Source organism: Choloepus didactylus, chromosome 1 (assembly GCF_015220235.1).
Source record: "Choloepus didactylus isolate mChoDid1 chromosome 1, mChoDid1.pri, whole genome shotgun sequence".
Classification (NCBI taxonomy): Eukaryota; Metazoa; Chordata; class Mammalia; order Pilosa; family Megalonychidae; genus Choloepus; species Choloepus didactylus.
Window position 1 is genome coordinate 51,641,209 of NC_051307.1, and position 23,026 is coordinate 51,664,234.

A 23,026-nucleotide genomic window follows, 5' to 3' on the forward strand; every position below is an offset into this window, starting at 1 on the left:
ACAGAGACCTGATGTAAGTGGCTTCAATAAGATAGAAGCTTATTTCTCTGTCATGTAAAGTGTTTTACATAGGCAGGGTAGGGATGGTATGGTGGTTTTATCATCATTTTACCATCATTTGCTCTTTCTTTCTCATCAGCCATCCTTGTCTTCCAAGCTCAAGTTTGCCTCGTGATCCAAGATAGTTGTTGGAGTTCCAGCCATCACATCTGAGTTCCAAGGGACAGGAACAGGGTGTCTCTGGGGGTAAGCCCAAAAAAAGCTTGCCCTTAATCCTACTCAATGACATCTACTTTCGTTTTGATAGCTATCCCCATATGAAAAGAATGTTAGGAATTTTTTTCCCCCAACAAGCATATGCCTATGATTCTTTAAGTAAGGCAGAAAATAAGAATGGGTATTGCAGAGCAATTGGGGTGTTTTTTGTTTGTTTATTTTGCCATAGCTTATAGTAAAGTCATTTTGGAGCAGTCATGCTCCATCCCTTTCTCCCCCATTCTTATTCCCAAGATGCAGTGCTTTGCAACATTTTAGCTCTTCATATGTATCTCCATGTTTATAAATAATTTGTTTTTGTTTTTTTTTCCTTCCATTTGTAGATGTGATCAGTTGGCCTAGTTGAGGGAGAAGGTGGGTTCTACTTCCCATCTCACTAGTCAGCATGTACAGTATGTAGACTTTGATATAACTAATTTTTTCCTACATTTCCTTCCCTTCTGCCCACCCTGCTCACCACCTTATTTCTGGGTCTCTTGTAGTTCAACCTCTCCAGAAAATTAGTAGTGAGTCTCTATTGTTCTGTTCCGGGGTGGATCTGGGGGAAATTTTCAGCTGATCTTTCTGTTTTTTACTCCACTTTCAGCTCCACTTTTAGAGGTATTTGGTGCCTTTGATTCTGATATTTTCTGGAGTTCTGTAACACGAATCAGCTTGTTCCTTAAGTTCTTCCACTGATGACTTGGGTTTCTGTTCCTCACTTCTGTTAAGTCAGTTACTACTCATCCATCTTATTTTCACCTGCTCAAATGCCTCCCTCCCTCCTTCCCTTCTCTCTCTCTCTCCCTCTCCCCCCCTCCCCTTACCCCCTTTACTGATTTCTCAGCTGCCTATTTCTCTGAAGGGCTGACTCATCATTTGAGTAGTATCCTCTATTTAGTGTGGATTGGCTCTCTAAGATGAGACTCATTCAGGGTCACCTTGTTAGAGCCATGGTGAACTACTGGTAGCAAAATAAATAAAGGAGGAGATACATGTGTATTATGTGATACATATGAACCTAAAGACCAGTATATTAACACTAAATACCAAGCACTCAGTACTTTTAACTCTTCAAGGTAGTTAAGACTCTCTATCTAGGGAGTAAGAAAAAGAGTCATTGATGTGAGCATTGGAGTTTATGATTTACCTGAGATACTGGCAATTCAATTGTAGGCAAACAGGCATTGTCCCTATTTTCATGAATGGAGGCTTGGCTACTTTTGTATTCTTGGGAAGGTTGAGCTTGGCTGAGAATTTTTGGTTTAATTTGAAAATGTTGGATTTGAGGTGCTGTTGCCTCATGCAAGGAGAAATCTTAAAGATAGGTAGATTTACAAAATCCAGAGCTCAGAAGAGAGGTCTGGTTGTCAAAGCTGTGTTGATGGTATTTGAGGCTTTGTATGTGAATTAGCTCACATAGAGAATTACGGAGTAGGAAGAGAAAAGAATTTAGAACTGAAGCTTAAGGGACCCCATTATTAAATGGTCCAGTGGGAAAGGATGCACCTACAGTGAAGAATGAGAAGGACTGAAGAGATAGGAAAAAACCAGGGAACTGTGGTGTCACAGAAGGCAAGGAAAGATAATATTTCAGGATAGAAAACCAGCACCCAAAGCTGCTGAGATCCAACCATTGAATTAATATGGAGATCTTTGATGATTCTACACAGAGTTGTTTGATGCAGTGATGGGAGCAGGAGTCAGACTGGAATAGCTTGAAGGGTAAGTTAGAGGTAAAGAAGAAGAGATAGTAAGTATCCTACAAAAATTGGATATAAAGCAGGAAAGATATGACTGGTAGCTGGAGGGGTTGTGAATTGAAGGTGAGATTTTTTTTTTTTAATTTGGTGAGAATAGAGAATGCTTAAAATCTGATGATTATGATCTATTTGAAAGGAAGAGGTAAAACTACAAAAAAAATAAAGGGCGGGGAGGGGAGAGAATAATCTGTAGTGTAAGATTCCTGACAGAAAGGAAAGACTAGATTCCAAGCACAAGTGGAGGGGTTGCTTTATATAGGAGATTTGGGGTAGGAGAAAAGTTCATCCGTTGAAAGCATATGGGGATGGTTACAGGGTTAAGGTGAATGGAAGTCTGAATGGTAGTTGCTTAGAGAGGTAGACTGAGTTGACCTAGAAAACCATTTGGGTTTGCTAACCATAGTCTGCACCTTGGTTCAATAGTGCTTGGCTGCTTAGGTAACCACATGGTGAAAGTATCTAGTTATATTCATTAGGGTTGGGTGATACACTGTAATTGATCAGTTAATTAACTTTGAGAAACAAGAGAACAGTCTCATTTTCTGACAGCATTTGTGGCAAAACGTACTACAGAGAAGTGAAAGGAGAAGAGAAAAGGAAGAGAAGTGGTTATAGCTGTAGAAATTTGTGGATAGATGCACAGCATTGCTCTCTGTACCATGAAAATATGTATGTGTACATATGTGTATATGTAAACCATTTATACAGTTTATTAATATTTACAGTTTATTATAAATAATATTAATATTTGTTCCTACAGTTAGAGTACTGATATTAACCATTATCTGTTGGTTACCCAAAAGGTGAATTGTTCTAAATATTCATTACTCACTGTTGCCAATGATTTGATGTACATATGTTGTGTTTTTAATATCTGGGATATTTACCTATTTTATTGCAGCACTCTGTGTGTATATGCATATAATATTTTATATTTTGAATGCTTTCCATGTGTCAGGGACTGTGATAAATCCTTTACCTCTTTTATCTCATTTTATTCACTACCCTGTAGGTGTGTGCCATTATTATCTTCATTTTATAGGTCAGAAAACTAAGACCAAGAGCGATTAAATGACTTGATTAAGTCACATACCTAGTATGTGATCATCGGATTGTAACCTGGCCAGTCTGATTCCGGAGTCTGTGCACTTTACCACTACAATACTCATTTATATTATATTGTATCTAGGAATATGCATTTGGTATCTGTTTTATCATCTTTGCATATGTATTTGATATATACTGTCTTAGTTTCCTAGGCCTCTTGTTAACAATGTACCACAACAGAAATTTATTGTCTCACAGTTCTGTAGGCTAGAAATGCAGAATCTGTAGTGCAGAATCCTTCCTTTCTTCTTCCTAGCTTCTAGTGGTTTGCTGGCAATTAGTGGTTTGCTTGGGTATTAATCTTTGCCTCACTCATCATTCTCCCCTGTGTCTGTCTGAATGTGTCCAATTCTCCCCTTATAAGGAGACTATCAGTATGGCCTCATTTTAACTAATCACGTCTTCAGAGAACCTTTTTCCAAATAAAGTCACGTTAACAGGTCTGGGGATTAGGACTTGAACATATCTTTTTTGGAGGCCCCAATTCAACCCATTGCATATGCTATAGCGTATCAAAGCAGTATTGCCTGAAGAGTAGTAGTAGAATGACAGTGTTTAAAAAATAGACAGCAGAAACTAGAGACATTCACGAATGTGAGAAAGAGAAAAATCAAACTTAAGCTGTCAGAAGTTTCCCATAAGAAGTGATTCTTAACATTTTTATTTTTTTTCCCCAACTTTCCTGAATGGGTCATACTCCTCCCAGGAGCAGTGGCTCACTATAGTGGTTATTCTCAAAGTGCAAAAATTAGGATGATCACAAACCAGTATAAGTTATTTTATGTTTATTATCTTAAATTTTTGAAGGCAGGAGAGTATGGGATATATTTTAGATATTTATCTTAAATGATTACAATTTAAGTTTTCAGTTTCTCATTATTTAGACTTAACTTTGAATGTCTGGAAATTCTGTTAATCAGAACACAAGAGGTATGCATTTTTGGATTTTATTATTTATCTTTTTACCATGCTTTGAAAACTCTTGCCAAAGATCTCTCAGATCATAGAACTCAAGAGATTAAGATTATGTGTATTTCATGCTTGTGGGGGTTTGGTAAAGATGGATCTCTCATTTTCAGTTGTGTGGAGTAAAAATCACTACAGCTGTTTTGGACCACAGTTTTGCAAGATATATTAAGAACCTTAAAAATAGTTTGGACCTTTTAACTTGGTAATTTTCCTTATCGTATTCATTTCTGAGGAAATAAAATTTGTATGTAAAGTACTCATCATAGCATTAATTGTAAGAGTGAAGATGGGAAAGTAACTAGAACATCAAATCGTTGAATACAGTTTTCAGCCATCCATGAACTAAAACAGTAAGCCATAAAAAAATGTTTCTGGTGACTATGTAGTGACCTAGGTAAATACAATAAGTGATAATGCCAAAAAATACAGTGAAAAAAATTGTATCAGGGATTACACAATTTGCATTTAGGATGATCCATTCTCACTGTTCTCACTTCTAGCTTTAGAGAGGGGATAAGGGCCATAAAGAAAAATCAAATGAGCTACTTCACTAGAAATAGGATTTTTTGATGCTGCTTCATAGAAATATACTCCTTTAATATACTTAGGGAAGTTTGTGAACCCTCTGAAATTATTTGCAAAATACTGTATATTCCTGCATTTTCCTGGTGAGTAGGACCAAAGTTTTTATGAGAGTCTCTTGAGAATTTCAAAACTTGCCAAACAAATAAACAACCCACCAACCATCCAAATACCAAAAAAGTTATGAACCTTTGCTGTAAGCCATTGTGGCTCAAGCAGCATTGGCTGTTTTTGCAAATAAAGTTTTACTGGAGTACAGCTGCAACCACTCATTTCTATATTGTTCATGGCTTCTTTCCTGCCAGAATGGCAGGGTTGAGTAGTTGGGTCAGAATTTATGGCCCACAAGTGACTTTCTGACCCTTTAAGAAAAAGCCACTGTCTATCCTAGATTCTCATGTATTCTTTGCAACAATCCTGTGAAATAGGTACTATTTTTATCTTCATTTTATGAATGATGCAGTTGAGATTCAGAGAGGTTAAGCAACTATTCTCAAGACAGCTAGAAAGGGAAGTTAATAGTATGTCAATATTGGTTCCATGTAGGCAGTGCAATGATGATTTCTCATATAGTACCAAAATTTACTACAGTTAGTATATATAACTTATCAAGAGGGAGAAAAGATATAAAAAAAATTAAACATAACAGAGGTGTAAGAATGTCCTTTCTTAATACATTACTTTTATTTCCTAAAGAGCAGACATGCAATTTCTGCTTCCCGTCCTGGCATCTACCTCTATCATGCACCCACTACTTAACTCTTGATTTTAGGGAGACAAAAGAAGAAATTATTCAATTATGTTTATTTTTTTAAAGAAAATTTATCAACTGAAGTCATTTTTCTTTTTAACTCATTCTTACTCTTGGGAGTCTTTGTCCTCTCTTTTATATTTTGAAGTTTATTTCAATAACTATTAAGTAGTCTGTTTGATAGGTGCTCATAAAATGCTGCATATATATCTGTCAGGCAGTCCATGAATTACTGTTTCTTAATATCAGGTAATTGAATTATTATTAGGTGTAGTTCTAGATATATGAAGTAAAATATAAGTTTTTACAAGGTACTCCTTCAAGAAAAAATTGATTCTGTAATATATGAAAAGCACTATCCTAGTTGTTATAGGGGATTTAAAGAGGAAAAAGGAAAACAAAAAACAAACAAACAAAAAACTTGCCCTCAAGGAATTGAATCATCTAGTGAGGGAGAAAAAGCATATGGAACTACTACTACCATTGTTATGACCCTGATTCAAACCATAGTCATCTTTCCCCTAGATTATTGCTCTCCTGACTTCCAGCTATTTTCACAGTTTATTTTCCACACAGCAGTCAAAGTGATCCTTTTAAATACATGAGTGAGCTGTCTTCCAAACTTTCCATGCTTTCCTTTCAAATTCGAAGCCAGAGTTCTTAGGATGGGCTACAAGGTTTCATAATCTGGTTCCTGTCCAGCTCTTTTGATTTTGTCCCCTGGGCTGGGGCACAGGAATCAGTTTTTTTTATAAGCCTTCCAGGTGATTCTGATGCATACTAAAGTTTGAGAACCAATGGGAAAAAAAAACATACATAAAAGTAATGGTCAGTATTGATACTGGTAAAATGTATTGGTCCAGATCTTGGCTGAGGGACTTGAATTTTGTGGAAAGATTTTGAGGTTAAGGGCAAACTAATGTCATCATTAATCTTAAAATACTGTTTATATTTTAGGAAATGAGTAATTGAGGGCCTGGTTGATACTGACAATGAAAATGGACAGGTGGGAACTGTTTTAAGAAACATCATGAAATAAACATCAAAAGTATATAGCATGGGGACAAGGCATAAATAATTCTGTGAGATTACTTGGGTTTCTAGTCTAAATATTTGGAAATATGGTGGTAGTATTAAGAATAGATGGTGGAAGGAACAATTAAGGGGTTGGGGGAATTTGTGCATTCTAAAAAAAAAAAAAGAAATGGAAGAGCGGGAATTGTTAATTAACCACAATGGATATTTTTATTTATCTTGAATATTCACCCAGTGTAAGAACAATGCATTTTCAGGTAATTGGTAATCAAAATAAAAGAGTTCATCATTTCTTTTCTCATTTCAACAATACTGTACTAGTCAGAGTACAAAGTTTTTTAATAGATACTGCTTTTGTGTTTCAGAGAGTTAATTTACCCATGATAGTTTTTAAGTTTAAAATTTCCTTTCAGGTTTTAATTTATGGATTTAAGCAACTTTGGTACAGGAATTCAAATGTCAACAAATAATCATGTATCAAACTTGGTCAATTGAATTATCTCCATTATCAAGTTGTTAAGGAGAAATTAAAGTCCAGGGCTCAAGGAGGATAGTACCCCAAATTCTTCCCTTCCCAGAATATTGCTAAATCAGAGCCACCAGGTCTTTCACATGTCTCCATGTTTAGAGCTGGGGATTTTTCAAGGCCAGCAGCTTGGACTGTCTTCCTCTAAAACAGGAGTTGTTCTTTAGCACCTCTAAAGGAGAATTATTTAATCCCCAATATCTTTTGTTTTTTACTTTTTAAAGTGATCTAGAAGATCAGGAGGGCAAACATTTATTACCTCACCCATGCAAAACTCATTAAATTTAGAAACACCATTAATTCCCAGTACTTGATTTGTTACTTTTGCCAGAAGGATGAGGGAATATGGATGCACAGAATACAGGGTACTAGGTCAGTTTTGGTGACATCCTCACCAGGGTGCCAGTCAGTTGTGCCAGCTGTCAGAGTCCAAGACTTGTAAATTTTACTTTACTGGGAAAACACATCAAGTGGTTAACTGTGCTACTGTATTTTTTCTTTACTTTGGGAGGGTTTTGTGTCTTTGGGGTGGGGTGGGGGAGCTTATACCTATATACTTCCTCCTCTCTGCCAGTATACTCCAACTTTCTTTCTATTGCTAAAATTTAGAAATTGTCCATTTATAGCATCTCCAGGCATCAGGTCTTAGCTTGAGATTTCCTCTAGATTCCCTTTGTATTAAAAGCTTTTAATTTCCATTTCTTCTGTGTTGTCCTGGTACTTCTGTGCTGAATTAAGTGTGTGTTCGGTCTAGTGGCACAGCTTCTACTGTCTCTTATAAAGAGTGTATCACTTAATTGTAGTGTATAAAGCTCCAAGCATGGTCATGGCCTTGCACACTCCACAGCCCTTGTGTTCTGGCTGTGTCTCTGTATGTTTTGTTCTGTAAACTTATGCCAGGACATTTTTAGTCCTGTTACCTTGGCTGTTGCCACTCCCCTGAAATTCTTAGACCTATTGAACTAGAATCATATAAGTACTCTTCCTGTGCCCTATATTTAAATTATTCAGAGAAAAACCATCAGCAGATATCTGAAATGAAGCCGCTTTAGATATTTCTGAATCTCTGCTCTTAGGGTCCAGTGAAGACAGTATCTCTTCTGACACTTGTTCCATTACACTTTTTCTTTACTCTTTTTAATTGTTTTAGGCCTTAATTTATAATTTATTCTACTTCAGTGACAACATAAACATTCCTTTTAGTCATATGCCTTTTAGCAATAATAGCATATGCTTTTTGTGATGGTTAAGTTCACGTGTCAACTTGGCTAGGTTATGGTATCCAGTTGTTTAGTCAAGCGAGCACTGACCTGATTTTTACTGTGAGGATATTTGGTGGATTTAAATCATTGGTCAGTTGATTGTATCTGTGGCTTATTATATCTACAATCAGCAAAAGAGAGTGCCTTCGGCAATGAGAGAAATCTTATCCAAACAGTTGAAGGCCTTAAAGGGAGAACTGATGGTTTTAGCAGTGAAGTAATATACACTTCAGCAAGCCAGTTTCTCTTGGGGAATACTTGGAATCCTTCATAGGAGATCCCAACTGGTGGCCTGCCCTTGGGAATTCTACGTAGTTGTGTGAGCCAATTCCTATAATACATCTCGTGTTGGTTTGCTAAAGCTGCTGGAATGCAATATACCGGAAATGATTGATTTTTACAATGAAGATTTATTAGGTTACAATTTACAGTTCTTAAGCCATGAAAATGTCTAAATTAAGGCATCTGTAGGATGATACCTTCTCTGAAGAAAGGCTGCCGGCATCTGGGCCACCTTTGTCACATGGAAAGGCCCATGGCCGGCATCTGCTGGTCCTTCTCTCAGGTTCCATTGCCGTGAGCTTCTGGCTTCAGTTTCTGTGGGTCCTTGCTTCTCCTGAGGCTTTCCTCTCTTCTCTGAGCTTTCTGGGTGACTCTCTTCCTGTTACAAAGAACCGCAGTGGAAGGATTAAGACCACCTTGAATGGGCTGGGTCACATCTCAATTGAAATAATCTAACCAGAAGATCCCACAGGATGGATTAAAAGAACGTGCCCTTTTCTGGGGGTATATAACAGCTTCAGACCAGCACACATCTTAACCATATTTCCACAAATAACTGCCAGTTCTGTTTCCCTGGAGAACCTTGACTGACACACCGATCAAATGTTGTATTTTGCCATTGTTTTTATTTTGGACAATCATAGCTAGTTTTTGTTTCCGTTTTTGTTTACATTTTAGCCTCCTCTTAAGTTAGTCCCTTCTATCTTCCTTCTCCTTTCTCTTTCCTTATGAACCCAGGTTCTAATATTCTTTAATCATCTTTTTTAGGGTTACTCATAACGTCAGAGATGAAAGTCAAGGAGCTCTGAATTCAGAGAGCTTTCGTTATTTAAACAGATTTTGCCTACTCTCATCTCCCTGTCTTAAGAAAATCCTACCAACTCAATGTCAAAACCAAGACTGAACTCTTATCTTGTTCCTCTCTATTCCTTTTCTTATTCACTCCTCTGAGGCCTAACTTTAAGTTCTTAGGGCATGTTCCATTGGGGCCACCATGTTATACTGTGTGTTACCATGTGTAATAACTATTTTAACATGAAATGCACTTGAAAATGCTTCAAGTATTTTAAAATAACCTCCCTGCTCTTTTAGCGGTCAAATTTGTACAGATTATGTTACTTTCTATAGTATAGCAGTCTCAGTCTTCCACTTGCTCTTACTATGGACTTTCTATTTCTTTAAAAGAGCATCTTCGAAAGTTGGATTTCCATTCTGGTTTACTCTGAGATTTCTATCCCACAGTTTCCTTCTATTTTTTAGGTGGTAGGAATTATCTATCCTTTATATTATAATTAGTAACAACTATAATATCCCTTTTTTCTTTTCTTAATCCTATCTTTAGGAACAGTTCTGGTATATATCTCCTTTTTAATTTTTCAAACTCACTAGTCTAGCTTCAAAGAGTGAACTCTTTTTTGTAAGGAAGCCCCTCTCTTCTTCCTTCTTAATCATCATACCTCCTTGTATTTTTCTTTAACTCTGCCACTGTTAATGTTACTTGTAAGTGTATCATGTGTTTTTTATTTAAACCAATTTTCTTGTAACTGAGCAAATCTAGTACCTAGAGTTGTTGTTTGAGTCACAGACCTTTAAATTTTCCTTTTGGCCTTTGGATCTGTAATAATTCCATGAGGTTTTATTCTGCTCCAGCCTAAGAAAGTGATTTGTGTCCTATATAATATGGAACTTTACCATTACTTATCTGTTCACTTGGTAAAAATCCACTGGCCCTTTTTGGTTGAACGCAGATAAAATCCTGAAATATAAAGTTTTGATTGGATTTATGTATTTAACAATTCCAGAGGCTTCTTGAAACTATTATGACATTGGACAAATCTCCTAAATCCAACAGCCCCTCCACTTAACTCCTTGGCCTGGCTCTTGGAGAACTGAATTAAGAAGGAGAAGGTTAGAAGTTAGGTCAGTTGATCTAGGGCTAATATTAGCAATTTAGAGGCTAAACATTCACATATTAGTGTTCTAAGCCCCTGTGATAGTTAATTTCATGTGTTAACTTGGTTAGATTATGGTGTCCAGTTGTTTGGTTAGGCATACGCTGGCCTGATTGTTACTGTGAAGGTATTTCATAGATAGGTGTGCATCTGTAGTCAGTTGATTCCATCTACATTCAACAAAGGAGACTGCCCTCAACAATGAGAGGAGTCTCCTCATCCAATCAGTTGGGGTTCTCAAAAGCCAGAACTGAGGATTTCAGAAGTCAGAAAGAAGAATTTCTATCTTCAGCCTGTCAGCTTTTCCTGCAGATTTCAACCTCATTGCAATTTCGTCCTCATGGGCTGCCTTACGGTCAAATTGTACCCACTCCCATGGTTGCATCAGCCAATTCCTATGATAAATCTCTTATTATTTATACATACATTAACACACATACATACATATACTTTCAATTCTATTTCTCTGTAGAACCATGTCTAATACAGACCCATATAGAACTTAATCCCTTTGTAGTTTAAAACTTTGACCCGTAGTCCTTGCTGAGAAACTGGACAGAGGGACCAATTTTCTCCCTATTAATACCTGAAAAAAAGTATGACTAAAAGACTTTCTAAAAGGCAATAATATAATTGCCTCACCAATGCCTGTAATACTATTTGTAGCCAGACCAGTTTAAACTGATGTTAGATGCAGAGTTCTGCTTAGCTCGTGCTAATTAAGACATTCACACATGCTCACACATCTGTGGATATCACCAGCTCTAGCTACATGAAAATGTTCGTTCAACCCACATTTTAATTTTATAGTCATATACTTTACTTTGTGCATATATCTTGATGTCTCCTTGTCCCCACACCAATTTTTAATGTTTATAAGGGAAACATTTAATATATTACTCTCCTCATTGATTTTGTAGTCAAATAAAAAGTTGACTGAAGAGACAGGGATTGAAGGATTAAAGATTTTAAGATGAGCCTACTGCTTACCTTCTTTAGACCTACTTAAGAGGAAAGCTGGGTCTGTAAGCAGACACCCAAGCAGCCACAAGTTGCACACTGACCTGCCTCACACCCTGTGTATGCAGAAAACAAGAAGTTGAGCCAGACTTGTATATTACCTTTGGCCAGAAGATAGACTTTCACTGTTATAAGTAACTTCACTTCCTTGAGTAAGGGAATTTTAGGGGAAGGATGAAATTTGTCCTCTCGGGTACTTTTGAGAGGGTATGTAAAGTTCCTATTTTATGAACAAGAAGGTTGAAGGAAAGAGAAAAGGTTTCCTCTAAACTCACAATGTCGGGAATTTAAGAAGACGACAAAAATAGAAGAATGGAAATGGGGGAGGGGGGTGTTCTCTATAGTTTTTCACTGTTTTTTCCCTTCCCTACTCATCTGTCTTCCACTCACCAACGTAAGCAGCCTGCTTTCTAGCTCTTTGTCCTTGCAAAGAAAATTGCACTTACAGAATATGTTTTTGGCCACAGAAACAAGGAAAAAGAGAACAAGTAATGGACTTAACTTGACATGGAAAACCATTTTCCCCTCATTTTATTCTTGAAATATACATATGACAAAACTTCCATTTGTGGGTATGTCACAAAAATATACTGCTTCTGGGATAAGAATACCTTTTTTCATGTATTAAATAGGAAAAGTTAAGTGAAACATGTTGAACACTATTCAAGTGCAAACTAACAATGCAGTTTAATGAAAAATTTAGAAACTGAAGAAGTCACAACAGATATTAAATAATATCTTGGTCCAAATTTACTTACAGATGGCTAATGAAAATCGTCTAAAAACTAAGGTTGGTTTTTAGTGTAGAGGTGATTCTGTATAGTTTTAAGTTAAAACCTCACTGTCTTTCATGACTCACTAAAATTCTTTTATTTTGTATAGATGTTAGATTTCAGGTGAATCTTGTGACTATAAAACTGCTTTATGGGCCAAATTGCTTTGTGATGTGTATTTGCATATAACATGAAACATGTTTAATATACTTATCTGAAATACCTGTATTAGCAGGCAGGACACTTTATGTTTCAGACTTTTGTGTATATCTGGTTAATTTGTTTTAAACTAGTTTAGTAGGATTTTTAAAATATGTTTTCTTTCCTCTTGGGATGAATGAATTCCTGTAATATAATTTCATTCCTTCCTGTGCAGATTCATTGTTTTGTATTAAATTAACAGATGTGAACAAAGTGATAGACCCTCTGTGTCAAGCAGGAAAAAAATAGAACTTTTTCCATTTCCATTTTTCAAATATCTTTCCTAACAAATGAATGGTTTCCAAATTGGGAACTAAATGTGGTTAAAAGAATTACAGCCCCAAGTAAGTAGGGAAAGCTGGTAGGGGCATTTAAAGTAAGTTTTCTCTTCATTAAATGGGGCAGGGATTTTGCACATGTGTTTCTGAACCACAGTAAGTAATGTCTGAAGAAACATAGAGAATTGAAGAGATGGGCTAATATTCTATTTTTCAACATGTTATGGGACCAGTAGGCCACTAAAATTATAAAGTGAAACAAAATTATTGAATAATTCATTGAATAAACGATTTTCAGTAGTTAGGCATCACCATGGGTTCATTAAATCAGGTTATTCTTTCAGGTTTTTGTTTATTTATTTTAATTAGATTTCTGTAATACACTGTGGGGGATATGAGAGACTCAGCATAAATGGATTTCAGCATGGAGAAAAGTGGGATGGTCTAGTATTGGTGGTTGGTTGAACACTGTTGCTAAAAGGGTATTAATGGTCTTAGTATGTAACTGAAGGATCTGAACTTGGCCCTATTAATTTTGTGTGTCTGAGTACTTATGTTTTGTTTTTTAACAACTTGATGATAACATGGAAAACCCTTTTTTTAAGATTTACAGTGACACATACTGGAAGGGAAAGCTAATGTATTGGCTAGAAACACAGGTCTGGAGGTTGGGGCTGAAACTAAGAATGGAAAAAGTGGTAAGGATTAATGTACAGTCATGATTTAAAAAATCAACTATAAAGTTATGGTATGTAGAGAACTGGCTGAATAGCAGTCGGTTTGAAAAAAGAGTTTATGCTGACTCAAGATCAATAAAAACCTAAGGTAACCTTAAGGTGCATTAATAAAAGCCCAGAGTCAAGAACAGGGAGTCAGTAGATCCACTGATTCTGACTGGAGTCTGCCTGGAGTCTTTTAAGTTCCATTCTGGAAACTATGTTTAAGAAGAACTTGGACAAACTGGAGAATGAACAGGAGATACTAATGAAAACTGTGAAATTATTGGAACTGTTGAGAAGTGGTTGAAAGGAATGGGGATATTTAATCTAGAAAAGAGATTATAACAGATTTATATGCTAGCTACTTTATAACACTTGAAAGACTGTTGAATGTCTTGTTTTTACAATGTTAGAACTTCTCAGTTGGACTGATGGATGGATATTACAGAGAGGCAGTTTTTTCTTCATAATGAAGAATTTCCTAATAAACAGTTCTGTAAAAATTAAGAGTATTTTCTTTTGTGGTGATGAACTACCCATCAGTAGCAATATTCGTGTCGGCTAATGCTTTGGGAGTGATATGGTAATGGGTATTCCTGCTCTATTTGGTAGTTCAACTAAATAACCTTGAAGATTTCTTTTACCAGTGTGATTTTATGGAATATTAATATTCAGAGATGCTTACTCCATTTTCTAGTTTGTAAAAGTTTTAGTCTTATTGCACTCATAGAACTTATCAAAGACCTTAATGGTGTAGAAACATAAATTTAAGTAGTGTTGAGCTGTACAAACACTATGCTTCATTGAGCCACCCAAAGGACTGGGTTTTAGGTGCTTGCTACTATATAGATTATGTCTATTGCAGATCCCAAGCACCTTTTATTAATTAGAATCTATTTTCAAACCATTTTGATGTTTTTTTTGGATGACTTTAATTTTTAAATTTTTATTTACATTAATATCTTGATACAAAAAGTAAAAATAACAAATGACTTCTTTTTCTTGAACAGTATTTTTGTTTATCTTCTTAATTCTCAGTGAAAAACTGTAGGAAAAAAATGAATGCTCAGGTATCTGTTCAGATATGAAGCATGTCATTGTATAGCTGTTTCGAGGATGTGCTTCATCTGTCAAGTAAGTATTGAGCTAAATAGTTGAAAGTCTTAAGTTTTTAAGTAAATTTAATTTGGAAGTAGCCTATCTGCTTGCTAAAAGTAAGTAAAATTTGTTATGATTAATCATACTTGGATATCATTAACCAGCCTGTACTGATGCAATGAAATAGTCCATAAAGCAAGCTTAATCCCATCTTCCTATTTTCTTAAAACAAAGTAAACTAGTAACTATAGCTCATTTGTTGTGTGCCAGGAATTATCCTAGATTTTAACATAGGCCTTATTTAGTTCTTTAATATATCTTTGATGAAGGTTATATTCAGTTTATTTTACAAGAAACTGAGACTGAGGAGTGTAATAAGGTTGCAGAGTTTACACCATTAAAAAGTGACAGAGCTGGAATTCAAACCAAGGTCGGTCTGATTCCAAAGCCTATATTATTTCCACTGTGCTGCCAGTCTACCTGTCTTATTTTTCAATCTACCTCATAAATACCCACAGGCAAGGTAAGTCTTAGGTGCAGATGTGTAATAAAGTAGGGAAAGTAAATGCAGAATCATGCTTTTGTTATAAAGTAGCCTCCAGAAAATAAATGAGAATGTTGAAATTTTGGGGAAGAGGTAGGAGCAGATTAGTTTTAATTTTAAACTTTTATTCAACTAAATTTAGACTTACAGATAAGTTGCAAAAATAGAATTGAATTCTCTTTTATCCTTCATCCTGCCTTGCTTAATGTTAATATCTCATATAATCATGATCAGTTATCAAGAATAGGGAATTAATATTGGTACAATATTATTAACTAAATTACAGATCTTTTTGGAAATTCACCACTTTTTCCACTAATGCTCTCTTTCTATTCCAGGATGTTTATTAAAATGTTTGTTTTAGTTATTTTAGAAAATGAGCAGACTTTTTGTTGACTAGATTGTATTAGTTTGTATTCAACAAACAAAAGTATTTTTTGAAACACTTAGAATGGAAAGAAATTGCGATGTGTCCTCTGGTTAATCAGATATAAAAAGTGTCATGTGTTCACTGTAAACAAGCTGATGAAATTAACATTAGAGAACATTAGCTTGATTTGACACCTGTGAACTGTGAGGTGTTTGACATAATGAAACTTAATGATAATGCGCGATTCCAGAGAGGAGAATGACAGGGATGGTCAAGAGAGGGCTTATAGAAATAAGGTCATGCTTGATACTGTGTTTCATCTTCTAGTCTATTATGACCTGGATTTAAAAACCAAGTAGGTTCTTTGCTCAGTGATAAACTAATATTTGGTAGCTTTCTTTTTTATACTAGAAAAGAGGAGAGCTCAATTAAGAAAGATAAGTATATCTGATCACTTTATATGATATTTTGAGGGTTCCTAAACAATATGTTTATACTTTGGATATGTGTATTTTAATGTTCACAAATAATGTAATTTAATCTTAATAGGTTTACATTAAGTCTACATTGTGAAAGTGTCATCTGTATTCATTCTCATATTTATTTTGGTAAATAAAGATTTGTTAGTATGTAGTATGTGTGTGTGACAGAGTGAGAAAGTGCCATGGCATGCTTCTGACCTTGGTCACAACTTCTTTCAATAACATTCATAGTTTCTGTAAATGCTCTTTACAGTAAAGTTTATTATGCCCTTCAAAATGAAAAAAAGGCTCTCCACCAATTCCTAATTTACTTTTAATCTGGATCCTCTTATTTTCTAGACCAGTTTTTTTTTTCTTAAGAATCTAGAACTTGAGTTAGGAGTTGCTTTTTAAAATGAGGAAAATATTATTCCTTTGTTTGCTAGAACTTCAGCATGCTCATTGACTATTATGTTAAAACTGTTACCTAGTAGAAGACAAAACCACCCCCCTCCCCAACAAAGCAATAATGTCTTAGTTTCCTGGCTGCTATGACAAATACCATGCAGTGGGTTGGCTTAAACAATGGGAATTTGTTGTCTCCACAGTATCAGAGACTAAAAGGTTTATTTCCTCCCTAGGAGCAGTAATGTTCTGGCTGGCAGCAGTCCTTGGGTTCCCTGGCTTTCCTGTCACGTGGTGATGTCCTCTCCTTTCTCTTCCAGGTTCCATTGACTTCTGGCTTCCTGCTTCTTCCTGGCTTTTTCTATAAGGCCTCTACTAATAGGATTAAGAGCCATCCTGATTCAGTTGGCCACAAATTAACAACAACAAAAAATCTTTCAGAAGTCCTATTTACAGTGGGTTTACACACCCACAACAATAGGTTAAGGTTAACTTTTTTTTTCCTGGGGTGTATAATTCAACCTGCCACAAATAAGAAAAGTGGAAGATGACATGTTTACTATACTATATCCTGGCAGACTACATTCAGATTAATGATGTCAGGTCATCAGCTATCATTAGCAGAGTGTTTATGACAATACTCAGAGCATAGGAGAAATATTTCAGTGTAACAGTGTAATGTAATGGATAATTTTATATATTTTAAGGAAATTATTTCAAAGAGAAGTAATGTTAAGATGAATTGGCGGTGTCTGGCATGACATTAAACAAATTAGGAAAATACCAAAATTCTAAATAATTTTGTTCTGTGTCCCTTTGAGGGTTTGGGGCAAATTTAGTGGTAATGTTGTTCACAAGGCCTTTTATTGCATTACGTTTGGGCTCAGCTAGATCAAGCAGGGTATTAGTAGCTGAATCTTGGTGAATGAGGAAAGTTATTAGAACAGAACTTGAGAAAGTAGAAAGCCTCTGTTCCAAGAAGATAAACCTAGCCCATATATAGGAAGTGAATATGGTTATAAGGAGACATGGATTAGGGTGAACTATTAAGGACTGAGAACAGGAAAAATGTGAGGGTGTCAGATACCCGTTTTTTTTTATGTGGCTACAGAGTACTGTTGGGTGGCCCAAAAAAGCAGCAGTAAAGCAGATCAAAGACAGTAGTGAGAATTTAGAGCCAGGGAATGTTCTTACTGTCTAACATTTTATTTTGGCCTGAGGTGGTTTAGAAAATCTGTTTTACATGGTGTTAGCAGAGTTAGTGGGAAAAAGTTGTTTTATATTTCCCAGCTAATGAGGACTACGCCATCTAAAAGAGAAAAGTTTACAGAGATAATCCCTTCTGCTTTCTTTTTTATCTATGCATGTTCTCAGAAAGATTGGAGAGAGATGCTTTGTAGCTGGTATTACGACTTGGAATTGTCAAGAACTTGGAAGGATCTGAGCTTTTATTCTACTTGCAAGCTAACAAATTTTTATGCCACAGTTTCATGTGTGCTGGCAGAGGACACGAGACTCCTGGATCAGAGACAAAGGAGTTTATTATTCACAGCACAGCAAGGAGCATGAGCTGCATTTTCATGTTGGTTCTCCTTGCTTCTCAAGTCCTACATGAGTGGCATAAAGCAGCCTAGGTGGATGCTGAGGAACTCTGAGCCTAGGAACCCCAGTCTTTTATAGATGGGCTACAAGCAATTCTGTCTGATCTTTGCCCCAGAGGGAGACATTATCTATATTGTACTGGGCAGTAAACTAACCTGCTCTCTGCTCCAGAGGGAGAAGTCATCTCTCTTTTCCAAGGCTTTTTCCTATAAATATCTTTGAAAAGATAAAGGCACAATCAGTGCCTTATTTTGAAAAACTGTAGAAATGTGAGAGACCCATGGAAACTTGTCACCCAACAGGAAGTGATTAGTGTGAAATCCTTTGAGCGCTGCATGTTCTTAGCTTTTGTATTTGGCTCTAATTTTCCCAGCATTTATATCAAGAATCAGCAAACTTTTTCTGTAAAGGGATGGATATTAAATATTTAGGCCTGTGAGCCATATGGTCTCTGTCACAACTATTCAACTCTGCTGTTGTAGTGGGAAAGCAGCCATAGACAATGCTGGCTGTGTTCCAATAAAACTTTACTTACAGACATTTACTTATAGAAATTTGAATCTCATAATTTTCATACATCATGAGGTATTATTCTTTTGATTTTTTTTCAACCATTTAAAAACAGAAATCCATTCTTAGCTTGTGTTGTACAAAAACAGGCATCAGGCCAAATTTGGCCTGTGGGCAGTTTTCCAACCCCTCTATTATGTGATGCATTTTGTTAATATAATACATTTTTTAATACAGCAGTTTTGCATGTGAAAGATCATAATGAACATTTTTACAGCGATTGTTCTAAAATGCTTTCTCGTAAATCATCCAAATTTCGAGATGAGGATTATTATTTCCATTTTTATGGAGAAACTATAACGAAGGTAGATGACTTGTCCAAATTCATAAAACTCGTTAAACTGACAGAGCCAGTACAGACTATGTATTCTGGACTTTCTCCTCATAGTATGATACTGTCTATAGTTTAAAATTTCATAATCAGAGCATTATATTACTGTATCTTACTACTCATTTATTGCCAGAATTCTTAATATTGAGTCTTGCAAAAAATAACAGTAATGCTGCACATTCCTTTCTAATTATCTTTACACTATATCATTTAGCAATTTTAATACTTAATAATTGTCTTGACAAAGCTGATGAAGGGCATTTATTACAAAATTTGTTAAAGATTTGTCAGTTAACAGCACAGTCATCCATATACCATATATTTTCCATATTTCCACAAATAATATTTGATTTTATTTTCAAATGCATAACATGAAAATAAACAATAAAAAATTTTCTTTCCCTAAATTATTTGTGTTCATAATGAATTAATGTTTTACTTTCTCCAGCAAATTTATCCATATTTTTAAACTTGAGAATGTTGAGAACATTTTCTATAGTAATGTACTTTTTGGATTGCTTCCTATCAGGTGGTTGAAGATTATGCTGGAAGATGGCAGGTCCCTTTGCCACAGCTTCAGGTTCTTCAGACTGCACTTTGTTGTTTTACATCAGCCAGTGCATCATTCCCAGATGGATGTGAGCACGTACAGTATGTTTTGAGTAGCCTTGCTTTGTAAGTACTCTTCACTTCTTAAAAAATATTATTTTTATTGCTATATTTGGAAATTTCTTTTGGTTATTTCCTCTGAAGAAGGATCCTTTCCTAGTTTGTTTTTTTTCCACCAAAAATAATTTTCCATTTCTTAAGTATTTAGTTTTAATTTTTACTATTTAACTACACTTTTACTTTTAGTTCTAGCATTAAATGGAATTGTGATATATAGATTTCTGTGACCTCACTATAAGCACTTTTCCTTTCCCTTTTAATTCCTCAGATTGCTTTGGCAGGCTCTACTGGTAAGTCCCAGAATACCGCAACTGAGGCCATGGTAGTTAGCAGAGGGATCTTAAATCAAGCCAGAGAGTTAGGAAACTACTGGTTTTTAAAAGTGTGCTAGTTAAAGAGCTCAAAGTTAGCACATGTGCTTATCCATTTTCCCTTTCTATGAGACACTAAAATTTAGTAAAGAAGTAAAAGAGAAATACAGTGATAAGAAATAGAGAAGGTTATCAATGGATTAAAGAGTTCAGAAATAGAGAAGGGTTATCAGTGGATTAAAGAGTTCAGAAATTATCTGGGGGACAGCAAGCAGATAGAGGAGTGGTAATTGAAACCCAGCAGAGGAAGTCACAGATACATCTGTTTTCTTTTTCTTTTTCCTTGAAGTGCAGCACATACCACAATAGTGGGTTGTGAAATCAATGATTAGCATAAAAAATACAATGGAAAATTGTATACTTCTCAGAGAATAAGTATTTGTGAAACTGCTGTTGCTTTCTATATTTATTTTTATATATGTGTATTCTCAATTATTTGTAAAACTTTTTTTAAACCATGGGTAGCAGTTTAAAAAAAAAATCCTCTGCTTTATAAGGTAAGAGGAAGTTAGCCTGCCCACTCCCACTCCCATTAGGAATCCTAGAGAGGTTTAGAAGTTAAAGGCGCAAGTTAAGAAATAGAGAAATAGAGGGTGGAGAATGAAATACTTTGAGAGAATGCATATGAAGAAGTTAATTGGAATTTTTCCATTCAGGCTAATCATCAGGCCTTTTTTTGCAGGCCACCAGACAGAGTGAAGTTATTCTTTCTATTAAAAGAAATAGATGATTTGTGAGCAAAAAGTATTGTTCTTTCAGTACCTGCTAGGATTTTTTTTTTCTGTCTTTACAGTCATTGTTAATTTTAGGGTTGCAATGTGAAGATGCTTTTAAAGCTTTTAAAAGTACTTTTTTTCCCCTGTCATTTCTGTTTCACTAAAGCTACTGGAAAGTATGTATTAAGCAGGAGCAAATTTTATTTAAGATGGACCAGGTAAAGGAAAATAAGTTATTTAGTTCTTATTAAATAGTAATGGTTTTTAAAAGGGAATCTTTCTGCCTTATTTAAATTTTCCCTAACAGAAAAGTTAATTGTATTTTTGATACCAGAAGAAAAATGGAGAAATAGCAACATGGCATTTCTCTTAAAAGAGTAATAAGTCGTAACAGTTTTCTATTTTATTTAAATACTTAAGCCAGAAAATTCTTCTAACAATTATTCCACATTTAGTTATTAGTTCATTCTGTAAAGCCTTTGTGCTAGGTTCTAGGGTTAAAGTAAAAATAGATCAGTTCTCAAAGACCTTTCCGAGCTAAGAGATATTAAACAAGCAGTTACACCATTATGTAATTGCAATTATGAGAGAATTACAGGGTGCAATTAGAGAGCATAACAGGGGACTTGACCTGGTCTGGGAAGTCAGGGAAAATTTGCTGAATGAGTTAAGACTTGAGCCATGTTCTAAAGGGATGATAGGAATAAATTAGATAGAGGAGTAGAAGAGCTTTCTGATGAGCAGAATGGCTAAGGCTCCTGGACAGGAAGTCAGGATATTGATGGATTTCATTATAATTAGGATCTGTTTATAGAATTTTATTTATGATTTGTATCATGTATTTTTAATTTTTTATTCACTTGGCATATTGAAAGTATATAGGTGAGCAAAAAAGTTATTAAATAATATTTAATTTATAAGATGATTCTGTCTTATAAAAGACAAAATTCTATGAATCTTTCGTATATAAGTATATAAGTAATATATACAAATATTTATATATATATATAAAATGCATGTTACTATATTTGCTGACAGTATTGTCTGACATAGATGTTCACCTCCAAAAAAGCCTATACCTATATTACAAATTATACATAGGTGAACATTTGTCTTCTAAATAGGCTGGGAGACTTAAAACTGCAGTATTGCAAAGTGTTCTATATTGGGGGAAGAGGATTTTGTTTTTATTCGTACCTTAGTGTTTTTCTAATTTTATGGAAATTGATAGTCATGTGGGCAATTGTCTTAAACTGGCTAATTATAATTTTGTCTAACTTTACCTGTGTTTAGTCTCCTTATTAGGTGTACTTATAAAGAAAAATATTTTGCTGTATTTATTTATTTGCACTAAAAAAATACTTCAAATATATTCCTTTTTATAGATAAGAAAACTGAGATGTAGGAAATTAGGGGACTTTTGCCAAGTCTGAGTTAAGTTCTGACTGTTCTTTTTCCTATTGTTCTCATGTTAGCTTGGTCAAACACTGATTTCTAAGTTTCACAGGTAGAACAAAGCCAAACATGCCTGAACCTAAATAGACCTTCAGACATAGAATGCTTTCGAGCCGCCTTTAGCCTAAGGGAAAAGAGATGTTCATAGATTTCAGCATTCCCAGGCATAGATCAGTGGTGGGACACCCATTAGGTTCACAGTGATTAGGGGAGGAAGGAACTGGTACGGGTTCAGATAGTAGCATTTAGCATGTGCAGTGGCAAAGACTAAAAGTATATGTCCTAATATGCCAAGTTGCCTTGGAGAGAAGATCATAGGGCTTTGTCTTTCATGGCACTAAGTGGGTATAATTAGCTTCTAATTAGAGTGGCTAGACAGTCACAGGCTGGGTCATACATGTAATGGTAAGTCACTGATGCGTTCTGTCGCTAACTTATACTGTATTTTAAACACAGCATTTGTGCCTAAGTTCAGTCTACTGTGTTACGACCAAGTTTTATTTGATCGCATTTATGATTTAGGTCTAGGCTTCAACCAGTTTAGGTAACAGCTTGGCAATCAAAAGAAGAAAGTCTCATTATAAAGGGACATTTGTTTGGGGTGGGATGGGGCTCAGGCTTCACAAACGGTTTTTGACTTATAGGCCAGTATCAGTACTCCCTTCTTTACACCAAAAAGCACTCTGATCTCTTAGTGTTTTTCTAATTTTACAGAAATGGATAGTCATGTGGAAAATTGTCTTAAATTGGCTAATTATAATTTTGTCTAACTTTACCTGTGTTTGTTTATTCTCCTTATAAGCTGTACTTCTAAAGAAAAAGATTTTGCTTTATTTATTTATATTTATTATATTTTTAAATATATTGACTGACACATATTCTAAACCTCCAATTTTGTATCCATTATTGTCTTTACTTATCATTTGTGGCAGGTTGATCTCAGTTATTTGATCGATAAA

General features: G+C 35.2%; 1 protein-coding gene across 2 annotated transcripts in view; it reads left to right on the forward strand.

The window, feature by feature from the left end:
• The window catches only part of ZNF654 (zinc finger protein 654), a 96,395-nt gene that overhangs the window by 5,177 nt on the left and 68,192 nt on the right, over positions 1 to 23,026 (forward strand). For both annotated transcript variants that reach the window (XM_037833868.1, XM_037833874.1), the window contains exon 2: positions 19,386 to 19,531. In XM_037833868.1, coding sequence (XP_037689796.1) covers positions 19,386 to 19,531 — 146 coding nt within the window. The remainder of the gene's footprint in view (positions 1 to 19,385; positions 19,532 to 23,026) is intronic.